The sequence below is a fragment of the Macrotis lagotis genome, chromosome 1 (assembly GCF_037893015.1).
Source record: "Macrotis lagotis isolate mMagLag1 chromosome 1, bilby.v1.9.chrom.fasta, whole genome shotgun sequence".
Classification (NCBI taxonomy): domain Eukaryota; kingdom Metazoa; phylum Chordata; class Mammalia; order Peramelemorphia; family Peramelidae; genus Macrotis; species Macrotis lagotis.
Window position 1 is genome coordinate 293,935,864 of NC_133658.1, and position 22,287 is coordinate 293,958,150.

Sequence of the window (22,287 nt, forward strand, 5' to 3'; positions counted from 1 at the left end):
TGAACAGAAAGCCTGTGTCCAATGCTCCCTGCAGTTAAACTAATCTGGAGGCCCCCAGAGTTGGCCTCCAGCCAGACGCAGAAGAGGGGCCAGGCTATGACAGCCTCCCCTCTTCCTTTTAGGCTAAGCCAACTCTCAGGATTGAAGTTGAACAAAGTTCAATCCAACTCTCAGGATTCAAATGCGATCAAGGAAGGGGGAGGGGGCTGTCGGCCTTTGTGGAGGATCCAGCAACGTACCAGGAAAAGCACTACATTGGAAGTCATTTTGTGAGCACTGCGCCTGGCTCTGCCAGTGAAGGCTTAAGCTTGGACAAGTCACCCTTGGCCTAGAGTTCACCATTTTTAAAGATTTCCAAGATCCCTTCTGGCTCTGGTTCTACCTTTACTCCCCATCCTCTCTCTTAAGTTTATTCTTGCTCTTAGCTCTTTTCCTACCAGGGAAATAGTCTCTACCTGCCCATTAAGCATGACCCTCACTGGCTCATAGCAAGTACACAAAGACAACTCAGGCACTGAGGGTGGGAAGGTGGAAATTTATTTGTTTTGAGACTTAAGAGCTCCTTGCTGCTCATGCACTGCACTAGGGTCTGGAGGTAGAAGGGACAGGACAGCAGCTTTAATCAACTAGGGCAAAAGAAAGGGCCACACAGGAAAGGATGGCTTTTTCTGGGTATGCCTTCTCTGCCTCCCTCCAGGGGCGGCCCTTGCTGGATGCCCTAACTCAGTTTGCAATGGAGATAGCCGCCCCCTTGGTGTACACAAATAGGAGATGCACTGAGCTGGTTCACCAAAGGAGATTCCATTCTGCCAGGAGTAGCTCTATCAAACCTCATCCAGAGCAGGTTGGGCTTTCCTGGGCTGAACATTGCATCTTATACGTTGGGGAATGGTTCCATCATTCTCTACTAGCCATTCCCCGAGGGGCCCATGGGTCCTGTCCACTTTAGCAGTCAGCTACGTGGCCCATACCTAGAAAAGCACCGCTTTGAAGCAGAGATGTTGAACAGTCAAGACATATGATAACAGGGCATCATTTCTGCAGCTAGTCAAGACCAACTAGGATTCCTCCTGACAGAGACCCTCCAAGCCTTCACTTTGTGTCCCTTTGAAGTAAATATGTAGAACAGCCAGACACACAAAGGATGTCATTTCTACCTCTGGGCAAGCCCAAACGGGCTTTACCTACTGAGGTCCTCCATACCTTCAATGAATCTTTAGCCCTCTCTTCCTCCAGTGACTCTTTTCTACATTCTTTTAAGATAGGGCTTTTAATGCCCTGAGTAAAAGGCCTATACTAACAGCCAATGGGAGTAAACCCTAAGTTTCTGCTTCATAGATTATCCCCATTATCCCCTTCATAATTATACTAAGTCAAAATCATGACCTCCTAAAATTGTTCTGTATTTCAAGTATAGACAAAGGAACTGGTAAGCTGGTCCTGTTCCTTCAGTCTTTATGGGAACTGGAAGGAAGTTTTCTGCTCCTGTTCTGAGAAGAGAGCACTATGGTATCTCCTCTCCCAACTCTAACCTGACTCCTGTTTCTAGAAGCACCCTGTATAACCAGACTTTTCATGGGTCTGGTGATGAGGAAAGCATGTATAAATGAGCAAATAATTTATCCAAGGGAGGAAAAAAAGTGCTTGGCAATCAGAGCCCATCAACCCGGCTAGTGAGGAGAGAAGCTGTGAGGAAAAGGGTCACATGCTATCTCTGACAGGGGTTGGAGGAAGAAAAAAAGGCCCCTAGTCTTATACCAGCAACCTGGTGTAAGTCAGGGAACATTCTGTAGTCTAGGAACGGTCTACTCCCCAGCTTAGCCACTATGGTAGATGCGGAGACATTGTATGATGTCCTGGCGACACAGTGGGCAGGTCCGAAGGGGTTGACAACAGGTCTGACAGCAGCAGACATGACCACAGTTGAGGAAAATCATCTGGGCCTAAAAGTTAAAGAAATAGATAGAACGAGCATCCTTTAAGCTAAAAGCCATTTCCAGATTCCCCAAAGCAAAAAGACAATTTCCTACAAGAACAAAGTTGTGAGCATAATCTAAGAGAGGGCTGGCACAAAAGCATTAGAGGCTTATTGCCAATAAAATGGGACTGAATGAACCAATACTTCTCCCAGCTCCCACCACAACACCCACCACTAAGTCCTTACCTCACATTCCATACACACTACACATTCTGAAGCTTGCACATCCAGCTGTGCAGGGGGAGCCGTCGGGGTCACAGCCTCAGGATATTCTTCTGCAGAGGCAGGTTCTGGAACTTCCACAGCCTCACCATCAACAAGCTTCGGGAACTCTGCATGGCACCAAAGGAGACAGTGAGTGATACAATTCACAAAGCACTTTCCCATCTATTATCTCACTTAATTCTAACAATTTTGAGAGGTAAAGGGGGAAAAGGGCAGAGAACAGATCTCCAGTTTATAGGTGAGGAGACTGAAGCACCAAAAAGTTAAGTGAAGAAACAAGTAAGCTTCCTGCCTCCCAGGCTGGTGATCTCTGCTCTAAACCATTTTTCTGAGGGAAAGAGATCTATCAGGGGTCCCCTAAGTTGACTACCACGTAGTGAGGGAGTGATGTTCAAGGGACCCAAGATCTCAGTGCTGGTCATAGCTCTTTCAAAGAAGTCTCAGACCAGACCTTACTCATTCTACAATTCAGTTTTTCATTTTGTAAACTAGGGATAAATATCAAGAACAGTCAGAAGTCTGAAGAACAAGAGTAGTAAGGCTCTATAATAACAAGTGCCTTCTCTTGAGAAATTTGGGTGTATCATGCTCATTTTCAGATTTGACTGGTGGTCAGTACCTGCTTGTGTTCTCACATCCAGCAGCTCTTGGGCTCTCCTGATCAGTGTATACTGCAGGCCAGTTTCAGAAATGCCCATCTGAAGCAAAAGCATCAGAAAATTCCAGATTTAGACAAATCTTGGGTTAACCTAGTCCCACCCCCAACTCAATAGCTGGGTCTCTGTCCGGGAGAGAATCCACAGCACTGCAGAAGGCCCTTCATGGTCTAAGCCCTAACCTCAGAAAATGCCACCGGGGGCCCAGGTCTGGCTGTCTGTCACGGTTTAGGCTACACTAACCCGCTAAAACGTGACCCCTACAGGCTAAATCCCACCACTGCATCATGACAGATTTTGAAACCCCAGCAGTTTATGTGGCAATGTGGGAAACAAAAGATGGCTTTTAAATGAAACCGGACCTCTGGAGAAGTCAGACTGTGTCCAGGAAGAGAATGAATGCTAGAGATTCCTGGTGAGAGATGAAGATTATAAGTGTACATGTTGGGAGAAAGAGGTCTGATCTGGAACAATGATAACAGGAGCTGATGCAGACTTGCTGGCAGCTTGTAATTTTTGTTTTGTTTTGTTTATAAAGATTTTATTTATTTTGAGTTTTACAATTTTTCCCCTGATCTTACTTCCCAACCCCCATCCCCACAGAAGGCAATTTGCCAGTCTTTACATTGTTTCCATGGTCTACATTGATCCAAATTGAGTGTGATGAGAGAGAAATCATATCCTTAAGGAAGAAACATAAAATATGAGATAGCAAGATCAGACAATAAGATATCAGGTTTTTTTTCCAAATTAAAGGTAATAGTCCTTGGTCTTTATTCAAACTCCACAGTTCTTTCTCTGGGTACAGATGGTATTCTCCATTGTGGACAGCCCAAAATTGTCCCTGATTGTTGCAATGATGGAATGAGCAAGTCTATCAAGGTTGATCATCACCCCTATGTTGCTGTTAGGGTGTACAGTGTTTTTCTGGTTCTGCTTATCTCACTCAGCATAAGTTCATGCAAATTCCTCCAGGCTTCCCTCAATTCCAGTCCCTCCTGGTTTCTAATAGAACAATAGTGTTCCATGACATACATATACCACAGTTTGCTAAGCCATTCCCCAATTGAAGGACATTTACTTCATTTCCAATTCTTTGCCACCACAAACGGGGCTACTATGAATATTTTTGTACAAGTGATGTTTTTACCCTTTTTCATCATCTCTTCAGGGTATAGACCCAGTAGTGCTATTGCTGGATCAAAAGGTTTGCACATTTTTGTTGTCCTTTGGGCATAGTTCCAAATAGCTCTCCAGAAGGGTTGGATGAGTTCACAGCTCCACCAACAGTGTAATAGTGTCCCAGATTTCCCACAACCCTTCCAACAATGATTATTATCCTTCCTGGTCATATTGGCCAATCTGAGAGGTGTGAGGTGGTACCTCAGAGAAGCTTTAATTTCCATTTCTCTAATAAGTAATGATTTAGAGCAATTTTTCATATGAGTATGGATTGCTTTGATCTCCTCATCTGTAAATTGCCTTTGCATATCCTTTGACCATTTGTCAACTGGGGAATGGCTTTTTGTTTTAAAAATATGACTCAGTTCTCTGTATATTTTAGAAATGAGTCCTTTGTCAGAAACAGTTGTATAAAGATTGTTTCCCAGTTTACTGCATTTCTTTTGATCTTGGTTACAGTGGTTTTGTCTGTGCAAAAGCTTTAATTTAATGTAAATGAAATCATCTAGTCTGTTTTTAGTGATGTTCTCCATCTCTTCTTTAGTCATAAACTGCTCCCCTTTCCAAAGATCTGACAGGTAAATTAGTCCTTGATCTTCTAGTTTGCTTATAGTATTTTTTTTTATGTCTAAATCCTGTATCCATTTGGATCTTATCTTGGTATAGGGTGTGAGGTGTTGGTCTAATCTAAGTTTCTTCCATACTACACTTCTGATTTTCCCAGCAGTTTTTATTGCAGAATTTTTATCCCAATAGCTGGACTCTGGGTTTATCAAACAGCAGATTACTATAATCAATTCCTGCTATTGCACCTAGTCTATTTCACCTGTCCACCACTTTATTTCTTAGCCAATACCAGACAGTTTTGATGACTGATGCTTTATAACATAATTTTAGATCAGGTAGGGCTAAGCCCCCTTCTTATGCACTTTTTTTCATTAAATCCCTGGAAATTCTTGACTTTTTATTTCTCCATATGAATTTACTTACAACTTTCTCTAACTCATTAAAGTAATTTTTTGGAATTTTGATTGGTAGGGCACTAAACAAGTAGTTTAGTTTCGGTAGAATTGTCATTTTTATTATATTAACTCAACCTATCCATGAAAAGTTGATGTTTTGCCAGTTATTTAAATCTGATTTAATTTGTGTGAGAAGTGTTTTATAATTGTTTTTAAAAAAGTTTCTGAGTCTGTCTTGGCAAATAGACTCCCAGGTATTTTATATTTTCTGAAGTTACTTTGAATGGGATTTCTCTTTCTAGCTCTTCCTGCTGTAGCTTGCTAGTCATATATAGAAAAATTGAGGATTTATGAGGGTTTAATTTATATCCTGCAACTTTGCTAAAATTGCTAATTGTTTCCAATAGTTTTTTGGTTGATTTCTTGGGATTCTTCAGATATACCATCATGTCATCTGCAAAGAGTGAGGGTTTTGTCTCTTCCTTCCCAATTCTAATTCCTTCAATTTCTTTTTCTTCTCTAATTGCTGAAGCTAACATTTCTAATACAATATTGAATAGTGGTTATAATGAGCATCCTTGCTTCACCCCTGATCTTATTGGGAATGCCTCTAACCTCTCCCCATTGAATATAATGCTTGTTGATGGTTTCAGATAGATATTGCTTAATATTCTAAGAAACAGTCCATTTATTCCTGCACTCTCTAGTGTTTTTAATAGGAATGGGTGCTGTATTTTGTCAAAAGCTTTTTCAGCATCTATTGATATGATCATATCATTTCTGATAGGTTTGCTGTTGATATAATTTATTATACTAAGTTTTCCTAATATTGAACCAACCCTGGAAACTTGTAATTTTCTGGAGCTAGCACAAAACAGATCAAGCTGGTTTAAGGTATATCACATGGGCCATAGGGAACCCAACAGACATCTTATTCAGGTAAACAGTCCTGCACAACCATAAGAAGCTTGTAAAGAATATTTAAAGAAGGTGACTAAGGGCAGGGTCAAAATGATCATTCTGTCTCCCATATTCCCCAATCACATAATGTTCCATTGCCTACCTTGGTTAAGTCACCAGGGCTCATGTGGCTCAGCATGTCTAGTGAGACTCGATGATGAGCAAAGATGGGCAAATAATGTTCAGCTGAAAGCTCTATCAGCAGGGTTACCAGTGGCTGCTCCAAGCTCTCTTCCTGGGGGGAAGGCAAAAAAGGGCCAGTTAGAGTCATGTAATCTAACTCAAAAATCCCCTCCTGGCATCATACTAACTTAAAAAAAAACAAATTAACATTACCTATGTTAATGTATGTAGCTTTATTTATTTTGTTAATCTTTTCCCTATTACATTTTCATCTATTGCAGGCCATTCTTGGGGCCTATGGGCCAATGTCTCTGAGTTGATCCACAAAGGGACATTTACTTTGCAGCAACTACTTAAAAAAAAAAATGGGAGAGACAAGGAAAGAAAAAAACTTTTTTTTAGGTTTTTTGCAAGGCAAACGGGGTTAAGTGACTTGCCCAAGGCCACACAGCTAGGTAATTATTAAGTGTCTGAGGCTGGATTTGAACTCAGGTACTCCTGACTCCAGGACCAGTGCTCTAACCACTGTGCCATTTTCATTGCTTAAGCAAGACCTCCAATATCTACTAAGTAAACACATTTTGGGAATAAGAGAAAATCCCATTTCAAAAAGACTATACCACACTGCTATTCAGAATTCTAGAACCTTAGAGAAGCAGAGTAAAGTCTACACTTCCAATATGAAAAGGAAAGAATTCCTCCATCATGATAAACACAATGATCAGGAGTTGATACAACCTCAGGATCAAAGGGAAGAGAAACATACAGGTTAGAAGAAGAAGGCAAGGCCAGCACAAATCTGGCCTCTGGGAGTGAATACTAAAAACTACTACCAAGGCATCTAATGGGGGAATTTTTGCTCCTCCCATCCAATTACTGCCTGAATTTGCCAGGGAAGATCAGACAGGGTTGGCAAAAAGGGCAACTTGACTCCAGGGAATCAACTGTGGGAATCTATTCCCATTTTAAAGAATGACAAATATGGAAGTTCTAAAAAAAAAAAAGCATGATCTTTGGACAGGAAATTTTCCCATTTTCAGGTATTCTGATTTACCTGCAGTTTTAGGGACAAGGGCTTCTGATTTAAAAGGCGTTGATACTGAATGAGCCAGTAGTTCTCCTGTGTGGTTTCACTTTTGGCTTCCATTTCCAGCTGTCAAGAAAGAAGCAGACTATGTTAGTTCCAAATCAAGAAGTTAAAGATCCTTTGACATCAAAGGAACACTAAGGTAGGGTCACCAGGAGCTTTCAAGTACTCTTCTCTCCAGTTTGAAAAAAAATCATCTGTACTCATTAAGGACATAGTTTGGGGTTGCTCAGAGAGGACTATTGACAGTAGATGGGTCACAGGAATGCTCTACTTCAACTTGTTGTGCTCACTACAGTAGCTTGTACTATAAGACAAGGGAGGAAGGTCTAAGAGTCTCTCAGTTTCTGGGGAAGACAACAGCACTTTGATCAAGACATTAGGCAAAGGGGCTACCCAGTTGGGTTTTTAAAAGTCAGAGGGATGAGGCAGCTAGGTGGCACAGTCACTAGAGCACCAGCCCTGGAGTCAGGAGTACCTGGGTTCAAATCTGACCTCAGACACTTAATAATTACCTAGCCATGTAGCCTTGGGCAAGCCACTTAACCCCATTGCCTTGAAAAAAAAAAAATCTAAAAAATTAATTAATTAATTTAAAGAAAGAAAAAAAAAACAAGTCAGAGGGAAGTATCCACCTGCCTTCTTTGAGAAGCAAATGACTTCTTTAACCAGGGTAGTTTTCCTTGAAAGAGTTGTCCCAAAATCACTCACCTCAAATTGCTGAGCAACCCATCACAAAAACACTAGTCAAACTGTTGGTATGCAAAGTCATATCTGGAGGGAGGGAGGGAGGAAAGATCTTTTTGCCCATTCCAGACTTTTTGTAGGAAAATGTGGTTAAAATGCATATCAAGGAGAAAAATGCTAGAAACAAATTGGGAACCCACTGATGGCTGAATAAATTGTGGTAAATAAATGTTATTTCACTCAAAGAAATGATAAATATGAGAAATTCCAAACAAGGGAAGCCTTACATGAACTGGTACATATAAATTAAGTAGAACCAAGTAATTAATAAACATAATGATGATAATGAAAATAAACACAACAAAAAACTCAACTTCAATAACTGCAATGAAAACTTGACTCAGGAGAGAGGATGACTAAAGATACAGAATATGTTATATGTAGACATACACAGTGTGGGGTCAGTTTTACATGAATGGTTTTCTTTTGTTATGAGAGGGTTTCGCAAAGAAAAGAGGAAGGATATACAGAAGAATGAGGTAAAGAACAAAGGTAATAAGGTAAAGAACAAAATATTAATAAAAGTTAAAAATGAACTTAACTTGAAAGATAGTTTTAATCATTGTATTTATTCTATAATGCTATCAATCTAGCCCAGGGACCGATAATCCTAAAACATGGTCTCAAGCCAATATACTATGGAACCAGTGTTACTACTGTGGAGGACAGGCACACAATGCATACATACAAACATCAGAGACACTCACCAGGATTCCTTGTAGCTCCTCCTCTCGTTGACTTTTCTCTTTGAGTAACTGTTGCAGTAGGGAGCTGAGGGTCCGGCGTTGCTCTGAGATCATTTCCTACAATGTACAAAGAGATTCCTTTTCCATACTGCAAGAAAATGCTCTATCTCAGATACCCATTTACACACAGGGAGTGTTGTCAGAACCCCAAATCACAGACAATTCTTCAAAGATAACAAGGAGTGCTGACAGAAACACCAGACTTATCTGTCTCTTGAGCTGTACCCCTTCCACCTGGCCCTTCTCCCAGTGACCCACTGATCCTCCCTGACGTCTAGCTGAGGCACAAGTTCTGACAAGCTGTGGGCCTGAGGTCATCACTCCTCTCTGCTTTTCTGGGATTCTGAGCTCCTCACACCTGCTCAAGAGTCCCACTGCTGGCACAGGGAGTCTGAGTGGTGGGCTTATCAATGAGGAGCTGGAGAGAATGAAAAAACAAAAGTAGAAATGATAACTTGCAGAAAAGCCAGCATCACCCTGTAATGTAGTCTGACTGTAGAATAAGTCTGTAGGTAGATACAAATGAGGTGGTGAAAGCTGGAGGGGGAAACCTGTTTCAACTATGTCATGGTTCACACACTTCAGTCACCCAGAAGTGAACCCACCGGGAAATGCCTAAAAGAGGCTCCTGGACTGAGCAACCATCAGACCACCAAGAGAGACTGGCAATTCTGCCCTGGACAGGGACATATGGAACATTGACTGCTGCTCTTCCCCTTCATTCAGAGAGAGCCATAAAAATGATAGATCTGAAAGAGACTTAAGAGATAATCTAATCCAGGTCCCTCATTTGATACAGTGAGTGAAGGGCAGAAAGATGAGGTTCCAAGTTAGGAAGTGGTCTTTGTCAGAACCTGTTTTAGTGTAAGAGCTGGGCTTGGAACCCTGGAACAACAAATACTTTCAGACAACTGGTAGAGGGGCCTATCCACACCAGGAGATTCGGAGGGCAGCTCTGGAGTCATGACTACTCCAGATACTTCCCAGAAGGCCATGCTGAACAGAGAAGGACATAAGAGTCAGCATTCAAAAGGGCAAAAAGATGGAGCAAGTGGAAAGAATAGTTGGTTGGTCCAGTTTAAGGAAATCCAAGTCTCCCTATAGACAGATGTGCCAGTGGGATAGGGCATATGAAGATTCTCCTGTCAGAGAGGTTCAATGTGACATCAAAGGGAAGGACACAGGAGTCTCATCCTTTGAGGCAGCCTGAGCTTTTCCCTGATCCTTCTCCCCCAGAATTTTTCCAACATAAAAAGGGCATCCCTAGGATAACAGGTGGCAACAAAGTGGGCAGAAGCTGCAGGCCTGGAAGCATGAGGTAAACTCATGGAGGGCCCAGTGGCCGTTCCATTTTAAAACAAAACAAACACAAAATGATCATGACAATGACTCACATTTCCATAGCATCTGAAGGTTCAAGAAAGTGGGAAGGGGCTTTGAGATGGAAACTCACCCAATTCTTGCACTTCCAAAAAGAAACTGCCCATCCCACCTCTGCCTAAACAACCACAAACCAAATCTACCTAAACTGAGTCTGAGCCAGGGTTTGGGGAATTATGAAGCAATAGGACCAGAAAGGACCTTGGAACATAAAATGTTAGAACATAAAACAGAATGATAGAACTGGAAGAGACCCTAGAACACAAAATGTCAGAACATAGACCATTAGAGCTAGGAGGGATTTTGGAGATCACCTGGTCCACCCCCTCACTTTGCAGAGACTTAGCTGAGGTCCAGAGAGGACAAGTGACTTGGCCAAAGGCACATAGTGAGTAAGGGGCAGATCTGGGACTAGAACCCAGGGTTCTTCACTGTCAGTTCAATGGCCTTCCTCCCACAGAAAGTCCTAGCTCACACATGGACTTATTTGGAGGCTGCAGAAAATCAGAAGTGAAATGCACAGGGCTGCGAGATCCCCCAAGCAAGACCCATTGCAGGTGGAAGGGATGGAATCAGACCAAAGAACCCTACATACCTGCAGTGCCTCTGTGTCCAGGGCTTTCCTCTTTAACTCCAGCTGTGTCAACTGCAATAACTCAGTTTCTATTAACTTAATCTAAACAGAAGATGAGACAGTGTTTTTAACTTACATTTAGAAAGGAATGATTTACTCTGCTGTAGGAAACAGCCCTAAATGATGTCCCGAATTAGCCCTTTGGGAAAGGCAGGAGTTTCAGGATGATGGAAATTCTGCTAAGTACTTTTAATTATCTAGTAATCAAGTATTCCCTTTGTTACACAGAAAAGATATCCCAGAAGCAGTGATGTTACTGGGGTTCTGGCTAGCCTTTTCTCTACCTGTGAAACAATCTCATGCTCCCATTTTAACTAAATTGTTCCCCCCAATAGTTGTTAGAGTTGCAGGGAAAGACCTGTTTCATGCTAAGAAATATGAAAGATGCTTCTTGACTTTTCCCATAAGGCACCAGCTCAGAAACTGTTAGGAGACAGCTGGTTTGGAATGTCAAAAATCACCCCTATCTACAACTCCTCAAAATGGAAGAGTCTCCTTTCAAAGCCCCCAAGGGGAAGCTTGGAGTTCCAAGCCAGTTGAGATGACGGGAGCATAATGTGAGACAGAGCCCAATTCAGCCAAGGCTACTCCTAACTTGTCACTCCCCAGCCAGTCATGTGAGGTCACACAAAAGAGCTTAATGTTGGCCAATGTGGAATTTAAATTAAACTGGTAAATAAAAAAAGGAAGTCATATCAGAAAAAGTCATGCAAGAATGTGAAATTTAGATATGCTTAATGATGATGATGCTATGAGATTTTCAAATAATAAAATAATAATCCCTTGCACTTTACAGTTTACTCTGACATCCATCTCATGCAATCTTCCCAGCAAATCTGTGTGATCAGTAGAGCACTATCCCTGTTTTACAGAAAAAGGAACCGAGGATCACAGAAGTGAAATCATTCAGCTAACCTTACCCTGTTATCAGAGACAGGGTCAATACTACAACCCAATCTATCTCTCATCATTTTCTCTATTTTTTAAAAGTTCAAGACCCAGTGTTCTTTCCAGTGCCATTACCAAGATAGCAAAGACTTCCTGGATCCAGTCCTCCTGGACAGGAATCAGAATGAATCTCAAAAATATCTCCGGAATTCTCCTAGTAGATGGTTTTAAATGAATGAAGCAGTGAGAATTTTCTCAGCTCACTAGAATGGGCCTCAGCAAAAGATGGCATGAATGATAGGGAGGATGAGCCCTCCCCATCTATATTTTATAGCAGACAGGCTTTGCAATCATGGACAAGTTCCTTTTCAGAGCAATTCCTTCCTGCACACACATACCTGGTAAACAAACATCCTTCATTATCAAAAGGGAATTTAGGGAGACTAACCAGTCTTGCCTTTGGTATCCCAGTGAAGTTTACTAGCTCAAAGGAAGAGTACTCAAGTGTACTCCCCCTTCAGACTGGGCAACTTTGTGGTTATCAGGTGATAAGGTAAGGAACTGTTGCTTATGTGAAGCAAGCCCTGGGAGGCATGATTCTTCTCCCCTAGTCAGGCACAGAATCAGATTTTGAGAGCTCAAAAGAACCTTAGAGTCCTAGTCCAATATGGCCAATGTGGGGATTTGCTTGTCTATACACATTTATTACAAAGGTTGTTTTCTTCTTTTTCATGGGGGAGGTGGGGAGTGGGGAAGGAGAGAAGAGGGATTTTTGTTCATTGAAAACAATTAATTTTTAAAAATTATCTATTCCAATTCCCTCATTTTAGAGATTAGGAAACCAAGTCCCAGAGACGTTAATGAGTCAACAACTGTGTTGCCCAATGAGTTAGTGGCAGAGCCAGGACTAGAAACCTCACTCCTAATGCAATGCTATTTCCATGTACATTATACTGTCAAAAGTCATAACCTTTTCTTAAATTTTCCCAATTGGAAAGTTCTGGAAATATCCAAAAAACCAATGTGATGACAAATTTAGAATCATAAAATATTAAGTCTTAGAAGGCACTAAGATGTCCTATAGGCCAACCTCCAACTCAGTAGAGGAATCTCTTCTATATCATTCCAGTTGATCATTCAACCTCTCTTCAAACACTGTCCATTTTGAAGGGCTCATGAAAGTTGCCTCTAGTAATCAAGTATTCCCTTTGTTACTCAGAAAAGATGTCCCAGAAGCAGTTCTAGATGGATAGAATTTTTTAAAATTCGAAGTTGAGAGACTACTTCCCTGTAATTTATACTCATACAGTCTCCATTCTCTTGGTTCCCTCTTGAACATGATGGCCCTTCAGACATTCGAAGGCAGCAATCTAGTAAGGTTCCTCTCTGCTGATTGAGAGGATGTACATAATATTTAGAAATCTCACATGGTTTTACCTCTGGTGACCTGGAGCTCACCTGGTTTCTGATTTGTCTGTGCATGAGATCTTTCTTGACTTGAAGGGCTTCAAAGGCAGCTTTCTGCATTTCACTCTGTAACAGAAATTGCATTCTGTTTAGCAAAGAGGGAGAATCTTTTTTTCCATTGAGGATACTAGGCTCAGAATAAAACTGAGGTGAGCCACATGAAAAAAAAAAAGGAAGAGAATTTAATTTTTTTTCTTGGAGAAACCTAAAATTGCTTTTAAAAGTTAAACTCAGGGACCATCAAATTTCATTGACAGTTAATATTAAAAAAAATTATAAAGGTAGTAGACAAAAAGATGAAAGGAGAAAAGAGAAACACAATAGAAAAGATGTTTAGAAAAAGAGAAGAGATAGAGATAGAAGAAAAAGGAAAATTAAAGACTGAGGTAGGGAGAAGAGCATAGAATAGTACCTTATGAGATTTTTGAGGCCAATTTGTAAGTCTATGAAGATGTAGAGGGATAAAATTATTACCTGATGTTGCCTACTCTTTGGATTGGTGGTTGGATAATTAACCACTAATCACAATTTTTAAACTACTCTAACTCTGAACCTCAATGAGCATCCATCCATGCTCAAGGGGCCACAGGCAGCATTCTACCAGTTGATGAAATTTGTGTGGAGATACAATGAAAAGAAAGTATCACCCAGAAATCCCTGGGAGGTTCTCTGTCCTTGTTGTCTAATTTAGGTGTAGAAGTGAAAATCTTACTCATGCAATCTCCAAATCCCTAGGGGAGAGTTTTCTTGGGGGAACAATTTTTTCCTTCCTAACATGTACCACTTAGAAGTTCAGGTTTTTGGCAGATTAGAAGTTTTCACCAAGAACTTTGGATTGCAGTCTCCTTTTTGGCCCAGCTTCCAAGATCCAAGTGACAGATGTCTGCTTAGCTCCCCAACCCACCTCCTGCAAAATCTGGCTAATGGCTTTGTTTTGATCCATCTGCTGCCAAGCCAGGATCTGTTGGAATCTCTCATCCATTTGCGCCATGCTGGAAGAAAGACAGGTGAATGAGCCTTGCTCCATCCAAATCCAAACAGGAAGAAAGGAGAGAAAAAATAGCCTATATAATTCAGAGAAAATACATTTGAGCAGAGGTGGGAAAAGTTAGGTTTCTGTTTCTCCAAATATGTTGGCACTATTGTTCAGGACCTACTTCTACCTACCTGTATGCCTTAATCTGGTTAGTTTAGTCCAATTGGCTTTGTATCTCCAAACTCCAGAGTATTACTCAGCTAGGCAGAACACAGCCCAACCTATTCTTTTGGTGCTTCCCACTCCTAATCCTGTATATAGCTTCTAAAGGGCATCATGGTCATTCACACAACCCACCAATACAGGGTGGTTGAACAAGTTGGGTACCATTTCACAAGTAAAGAAACAGACACTGAGAGAGGGAACACAGGACTTCGAGTTGGAAGGAAAGTTTGAAATTATCTAAACCAATCCTTATTTTTAGAAGTGAGGAAATTGAGGCCCAGAGAAAAGACAGCTTTCTTGAGTGACTATGAGGTTACTAACTAGCAGGACAGGAATATGAACCCAAGTTATCCAGCCCCAAGAACAGTGCTTTTCTCACTAAATCTCAGCCTCCTTCCAGGAAACAATTCACTTAAGATAACATGGAAGCAGAAGAGGGAAGAAAAGGCACAGGCATTTCAATCACCAGCTGTGCCCAGCCCCATCCCTCTTGAGCAGGTCTAGGGCTCCTTTAGACCTTACCTGGAACAGGCTTGCTTGACCAGATTTTGCTTTTGAGACTCATAGGTCATTTGAATGAATCTATTTTTGCAGCTCTCTGTCAACATCTGTTGCATGGCAGCTGAGGAAAACATCAAAGACCTATCACAATCTTTCAGGACGGGTTTGGGACACTGGAAGTCTAACTTTAGCATCTGACAATTAAGCAACTGCTCTGTTACATAATTCACACAATGCTGCTCTAGATAATCCCAATAGAGATGCAACCATTATGTTAGTAAATACAGTATTTAGGGAAATCAGGTTACTTGGTTCATAAAAATTGCTTGGCCCCAAAAATTCTAATTGACATGGAAAAGTGCAAATGCATTAACCAGCAGCACATCCCTATCCCTAAATCATCCCACTCTCCTTCTAGACCCCATTTCTCTGGACTAAACCCTCCTGACTGCCTCAGACAGTAAGATGGACCTATTCTAAAAGGAACACCATAGGGAAGAATTCTATGGCATCATTGCCTTTGGAAAACCTAAGCCTGAAATAACTGAAATATGGGACAACATGGAGCAAGAAATTGAGAAGCAGATGCTCTAATAAAATAATTCTTTTTTAAAGAATTAAACTGGTCTTCTCTACTGTATTGCTTACAAATTTGAAAATATTTGCTACATATGATCTTGTGGCTGGCTGAAGGGTCCAAGTCTTCCCACTCTAAATCCAGCTAGCTAGATGCGAGATTCTAAACTAAAAAATTAGTACTTTAGCTGATAAGTGGCTGCCTCATTTGCCTAAACTAATTCCTAATACACAATTTATATGTTATTTCAATTAACCATAATTCTGACATGTGTAGGCTTTTCTCCATTACGCTGAATAATGAAGAGTAGATTTTATCTTCCCAGGAGATGACAAGAAAGAAAAAACTGATTAGCCTCAGAATACAGAGTATAAGCCACAGCCACACATTTGCCAAGTAAATCTCTGCCAGTTGCCCAACACAGGTCTTTCTCTTCTCCATATAACCAATGGCTGCATAAACTAAGACTTGGACCCTGCCTCTAAGACTTACAGGCAACTTCTCTTTGGCGTAGATTCTCAGTCTCCTCCTGGGTTATGGCCATGAGTTGCTCCATCTTTATCCTGGAAAGTATTCATTCATTCAAAAAAATATAATATCAAATCCAGTTATATCAAATGAAGATATTCATTGGACATTCTAATTAAGTACCTATGTCCCCAAAGCTCTATCAGTAATTAAGTGAATTCTCTTAGGGAATGAGAAGTGCTGAGGAGTCAATTTGCAAGTCTCACAGTAGGAAAAACATATTGAAAGAAGGGAGATCCTGCCAATTATATAAGTACTAATGATAGAGAAGGCAAGATGTTGATGTGGATTGATGTCAGTAGTCAAAATGTCAATGAAGGTCCTTGATGATATTTGGGAATCCAGGTGACCTTAGAATACAAATTTCTTTAAAAAACTGATATCTTATTGTCTAATCTTGCTATCTCTTAAACTTATGTTTTTTCCTTAAGGATATGATTTCTCTCTCATCACATTCAATCAACGTATATAATGGAAACAATATAAAGGATATGATTTCTCTCTCATCACATTCAATCAATGTATATAATGGAAACAATGTAAAGACTGGCAAATTGCCTTCTATACGGGATGGGGAAGGGAAGTAAGATTAGGGGGAAAAATTGTAAAACTCAAAATAAATAAAATCTTTAAAAAAAAGAATATAAATTTCTAGTGGATATTTTAAAATAATCTGAAGCTAGTAATTTTTTTTTTTTTGCAAGGCAATGGGGGTTAAGTGGCTTGCCCAAGGCCACACAGCTAGGTAATTATTAAAATGTCTGAGGCCAGATTTGAACTTAGGTATGCCTGACTCCAGAGCCAGTGCTCTATCCACTACGGCACCTAGTCACCCCTAGTAATTAATTTCTAATCCAATCATTTCTGAAGGAAAATGAATTCTCAGTAGTAGATAAAATGAGTCAGTCTTCCATTCCCAGTCCTTTTGAGAATTTTTAGTAAAATTTTTGACCTAATTCTCACAGCTCATAAGAAACTTCCACAAGCTTTTTTTTTAAGGTTTTTTTGCAAGGCATTGGTGTTAAGTGACTTGCCCAAGGTCCCACAGCTAGGTAATTATTAAGTGTCTGAGGATGAATTTGAACTCAGCTCTTCCTATTCCAAGGTCGGTGCTCTATCTACTTAGCCACCTAGCTGCCCCCAGACACTCTGCAAATCTTAAAATGCATTTTTTTGGGGTTTTTGCAAGGCAATGGGGTTAAGTGACTTGCCTGAGGTCACACAGCATTGTGATTATTAAATGTCCAAGCTAGATTTGAACTCAGTTCCTCCTTACTCCAGGGTTGGTGCTCTATCCACTGCAACACCAAGCTGCCCTCCACAAGCTTTTGATAAGCTAAACACTTACCTCTCATTTTCTAGTGACTTCATGATTTCAGAATTTTTCCTTTGTCTGTGGAAAGAATCAAACAGTTCCTCAGGAGCAGATCGCTTTAATATTGCAAGAACCTGTTCCTGTATCCCTGACATATATGAGAAATTAAAATACCTAGCCCCAGGACCAAGCACTTAAGGCAATCAAGACTTGTTGCCAGAGGATGCAAGCAAGGCAAAGCTAGTTCTCAGCAGAATGATGGAGAGGAAATTTGTCTTCTGAGGCCTCTCTTCTCCCCAGTACAGTGGCATGCTCTAGATTCCCTCATTTTGTCTCAGGGGTCCAGTACCTTAACCTCTACATGCCCTCGATAGCTCCCTCCCTTATAAGAATAAAACCTGTTGTCAGCTGGCAGTCACTTTGGAAAGGCCCTGATGAACAAATCACTCTAAAATGATAATGATGATATGCAACTCTTCTGGGACAACTGCATTTTAAAGAAATGATGCTTTCACCCAAAGAGCGAATCTTGAATGGCAAAATCTTAGGTATCCATAATTTCTAATGGGAGGTATTTTTTGGTAGGGGGCCTTCCCAGTGTCCTTCAAATCAAACTATGAAGGAAGCTATCCATATATAAGGTTGGCTCGGATGCTAAGACTTTTATGTGATAAGGAGCAAGCTGCCCACTGAAGGCTGGGGAAGGAGGATTCTGGGGACCCAGAGGGCTTACTTCTGATTATCTTCAAGGAGCCTCTGAATCCGGCTTGAGATACTCTGCTCTGTTTGCTTCAATTGCTCTTGTAGACGCTGACGCTCTCCATCCAGGTAGCGCTGATGCTCACACAGGCCTTTGTCCAGCCGAAATTGTTCCTGGGGAAGAAAGCAGAGCACTTGAGGCAGTTTGCAAAATCCCAGGAATTAGAGTTCCCATTCCTCAATAAGTTGGAATGCAGCAGCTTTTAGGATCAGAGTTGAGGGAAGGACAGAAATGAGGAATAGATAAATGTTTCTGTATTCACAAATCCCTGTTCTTCTTACATCATACAAATAAAACAATGGCAGGGAAAGAGATGGTGAGGAATCCATCTGTGGTCCAACAGAGATTCATAGGATTTTAGTCGGAGCTGGATTAGAAGGGACCTAGGTGATTTGGTTTTATTCCTTCAATTTAACTAATTTTTTTTAAAGTTTTATTGATCCCTCATATTTTATACACAAATCATTTCCTGAAATACTGCCACCTGGCTGAATTCTCTTGTACCAAAGAACTAACATAAAATAGGACACTGTGATGAAAGAGTCCTGAAGTCAAACAACATGGGTGGAAATTCTGGCTCTGCCATGTATCCATGAGATCTTGGGAAAGATGATTCATCACTCAGAGCCTCAGTTTCCTTCTCTGTAAAATGAAAGGATATGACTGGAAGACCACCAACATCTCTTCCAGCTCTATGATCACACATGGCTCTCCCACAATTCCCCAGGAAGAGAGAAGTGTGTGTTATCTGATGTTCTTCCACTTCACACAACCATTATCAAGATGAATCACTGATGAGGAAACTGAGTCCTTAAAAAGGCACAATGATCTGCCTAGTGTCACCAGGTCACCAAGCAGAGTTGGGATTCATATCAGGTCTTCCCACTCCAAGTCCAGGACTAACCCTAACCCTAACCCTAACCCTAACCACACAGTCTCATCCCAAATCAAGATCACTCAAAGGTTAGGCAGGCAATCCACAGGATGTCACAGAAGATGACAAAATCTGCAATGTGCTAAATATAAACTTCTGTCTGGTAGCAAGGTCAGGAAATCTGACCCAAGTCTAACTAGAGCGACAGTAGAATGATTTAAAAATTTGGATGCCAGTCAGGGATGTAGTCAGTACAAGTTACAATCTCCAAATGATGGGCCTCGTGGCACTGTCAGTCAAACTATGGCAGGATCTATCCCTCTCCCTTCCCTCTTCACTAAATAAAGCGTGAAACTGAGGGAGATGTGATCTCAAGCATCAATCCTGTGGAAAGTCTTGGGAAATAAAGGCACCAGGACAGTATTCACATGCCACAAAAATCTAGCTTGTCTCTCAGTCATCTCAAATTTATAGGATAAAGTAAAAATGGATTGCGGAGGGGAAGAAGTCTCCAAGGGGATCAGTCATATGAGAACAACAGCCTTCAAACTTTTCACTTCTCTGGATCTTACCTCACTGCCAAAAAAAGCTTTGGGGGATCCAACATAGACCAGCCAGGCCCATGCTAACAGTCACTATTGGCTATTGCCCATGGCCCTGATAGGGACGCACCTCTTTGACGGTCTGCAATATCTCATCCTTTTGAATGTTGCTTTGCTGGAGGAGCTGTGCATGCTCCCGCTGACCAATTTCTAAACGACGTTCAAATTCTAACTTCTCCAGCATTTTTTGTTCCTAAAAAAAAAACAAAACAGGAATCCAGAGGGTCAAGGCAAGAAAATGGAAAGAGATGCTCCCAGATCTTGCTCTCTTCTGAATCTAGGTCAGTAAGTTAACATAAAGATCAAATCCCAAGCCTAAATATCTCTCCATAATATGCAACTTTTCACAGTGAAGAAACCTCTATAGGTTTCTGCATGTAGTTACAGATACAGAAGATGGAGAAGTATATACAGACTTCAAGGTATTTCTGGGGCAAAGAACCAGAATAGTTAATGCTCCACCCTGTAAAAATCAAGCTAAAACATAGCACATAGTTCTTTCATACCCAAGAAAAGGTCAGAAAAAAACTAAGACTATAGGGAGAAAAACAATGCCTATACTTTTACAGCCCAACTGCTTAAAAATTACTATCAGAGAGAAAAAGTCTGCATGGGATACAGAAATATTTGGTTTGAGTGCTGCATTAGCTTCTTGATTGAAACAGTCACGGTTTGTTTTAGCAGAGAGCCAGGTTACATCTGGTCTGCCACAGGAAGCCTTTTCTACCCTGTCTGATAAGAGGAATTGGATTATACTTTTTCAAGAGAGACTCACTTAGGGGTGGCTAGGTGGCGCAGTGGATAAAGCACTGGCCCTGGAGTCAGGAGTACCTGGGTTCAAATCTGGTCTCAAACACTTAATAATTACCTAGCTGTGTGGCCTTTGGGCAAGCCACTTAACCCCATTTGCCTTGCAAAAACCTTAAAAAGAGAGAGAGAGAGAGAGAGACCGACCCTCTTCTCTGTTCTCAGTGTTTATGTATAGAATGGGGCTAATACTACTTAGGTCTTCTAGTCCTTCAGACATACCTTGGGGCTAAACAACAATGATAATAAAGCTAATATTTATATAGTTTTAAATTTTGTGGAATATTCAATATACATTTGAATGCTACAGATGATATTATGCTCATTTTGCAGATCAGAAAAGGGAGACTCAAAAGAGTAAGTAATTTGCCCACAGCTCCATAGCTATTAAATGTCAGAGACAGGAATTGAAACCAGGTCCAAGATCAATACTCCTAACAACTCTGCTACCAACCAACATAGGAACAGCAATGTCAGTTTTTTTCAGATAGTTCTGTTAGTTCTAAAAATATAAATTATAATTCAATTCTCTCTTCTCAGAGAGAACGAAACATTGGTTTTTCTAGTATGTCCATTCAAACCCTTCTGTTTTTGAAGGCTTCCAATTTTCAAAGATGTAGGACTTCAGCATGTTTGCTCACCTTTCTCTTCTCATAATCTAAGAATTTATTCTGAAAAACAAAAATGAAGGCAGTTAAAAAAAAAGAGAACTGGACAAGAACCCCTGCAAACCCATCTTATGCTCAGTTTTAGTGCAGTCTTTGAAGTACAAAGGATTCACTTGTAGGAATAAACTCAAGGCAGGACAAGGAAACATTTAGGGCTTCTTCTATGTACCCTTCTGACAGGAGTGGACAAAGACCATGAGCCCCCTAAGTATTTGTGTCTGGAGTGGGGGGGTCTCTGAGTCAACATGCCAATTCTCACCTGCCACTCAGTCTCCTCCTTTACATAGCTGCAAATTGATCCATCAGTACTATCCACTGAAGTTTCTCCTCCATCTCTTTCCAACACTGGGAGTAAAAACTGGGAGGGTGGGTAGTATTCAAGTCCAGATTCTGAAAAAAATCTGGATCAGGCTTATCAAAATGACAAGGAAAAAGGCCAGACCAGAGCCCCCAGTTGGTCTTGAAACTTAAACATCCTCTTCCATCACTTATCTACTATCCAAGATGGATTGATTTTCTAATCAAAAGAAAATTCTCCCTGACAAATTTAAGTTTTCCAATGAGATTACTCAATCCCTTTTGCCTGAGAACAATCACCTGCATATGTATCTCTGGACTAAAAGAACACAGAAAAGGGTAGGGGCCTGATTTTGCCAAATGGAAAAGATTCTCAATATGGATACTAGAAGCAGATAAAACCAACTATAAAACAATTATTTATAGTATTTAAATTTGGAATAGACAGGAGTGATTATCTAATGGAAGGCACAGGAAAGAGTTGGAAAGGATTTGGAGTCCCAAGCAAGTTGGTAAATTGTCCCAAGAACTAATTATTTTTCAGAAAGATCCTGGGATCTAGCTCATAAATTAATAAAGCATACCAAAGGGGTTCAAAGAACACTCTGGACATGTCTCTCTTCCTATCCAATGCCTTTACTCATGTTTGAGAGCTTCATGTAGTGATCAAAACAATATCAGAAACCAAAGCCTAGATTTTACCTTTGCAGAGAAACTGCTGGATGGCCTCTGTACCCAAACTACATACTGCCTCAGGTGGATAGACCATGGATGCAGCATCAAGGCTCAAAGTCTGTAAAACATCAAGGATGGAAGCAAAGCCTCCAACATACCTGAGATCTCCCCTTCTTCCAATATTCAGCAGTCTGAGGCTAGTTTCCTAGAACTTTTTAAAAATAAAAGCAAAGAAATCTTGCTCTAACAGTGAGGAACATCCCCCAGGTTTTAATTCTTGGGACTGTCTCTTCATTTCATGTCCCATTCCTCTATTCAATAAACTCTAGAGGGCTCCCATTGACTCTATAATCAAAGATAAATTCATCTGTCTGGCACTTCAAGTGCTGCCAAAACCCTCACTTACTTTTCTAGCCTTACCATACATTATTCCCTTTCAAGCATTCT

At 40.8% G+C, this 22,287-nt stretch overlaps 1 protein-coding gene across 4 annotated transcripts in view; it reads right to left on the reverse strand.

Annotated features, from left to right (window-relative positions):
• Positions 1-515: 515 nt before the first annotated feature.
• The window catches only part of LRSAM1 (leucine rich repeat and sterile alpha motif containing 1), a 40,194-nt gene continuing 18,422 nt past the window's right edge, over positions 516-22,287 (reverse strand). For all 4 annotated transcript variants that reach the window (XM_074211113.1, XM_074211114.1, XM_074211115.1 and 1 more), the window contains 17 exons: positions 21,868-21,958; positions 21,128-21,258; positions 20,842-20,871; positions 19,464-19,586; positions 17,891-18,030; positions 17,191-17,235; positions 15,807-15,877; positions 14,759-14,858; positions 13,940-14,027; positions 13,027-13,101; positions 10,642-10,722; positions 8,628-8,723; positions 7,141-7,239; positions 6,067-6,198; positions 2,823-2,901; positions 2,165-2,310; positions 516-1,943 (listed from right to left, as the gene is read on the reverse strand). In XM_074211113.1, the coding sequence (XP_074067214.1) occupies positions 1,818-1,943; positions 2,165-2,310; positions 2,823-2,901; positions 6,067-6,198; positions 7,141-7,239; positions 8,628-8,723; positions 10,642-10,722; positions 13,027-13,101; positions 13,940-14,027; positions 14,759-14,858; positions 15,807-15,877; positions 17,191-17,235; positions 17,891-18,030; positions 19,464-19,586; positions 20,842-20,871; positions 21,128-21,258; positions 21,868-21,958 (1,653 nt within the window). In that variant the 3' untranslated portion in view covers positions 516-1,817. The remainder of the gene's footprint in view (positions 1,944-2,164; positions 2,311-2,822; positions 2,902-6,066; positions 6,199-7,140; positions 7,240-8,627; positions 8,724-10,641; positions 10,723-13,026; positions 13,102-13,939; positions 14,028-14,758; positions 14,859-15,806; positions 15,878-17,190; positions 17,236-17,890; positions 18,031-19,463; positions 19,587-20,841; positions 20,872-21,127; positions 21,259-21,867; positions 21,959-22,287) is intronic.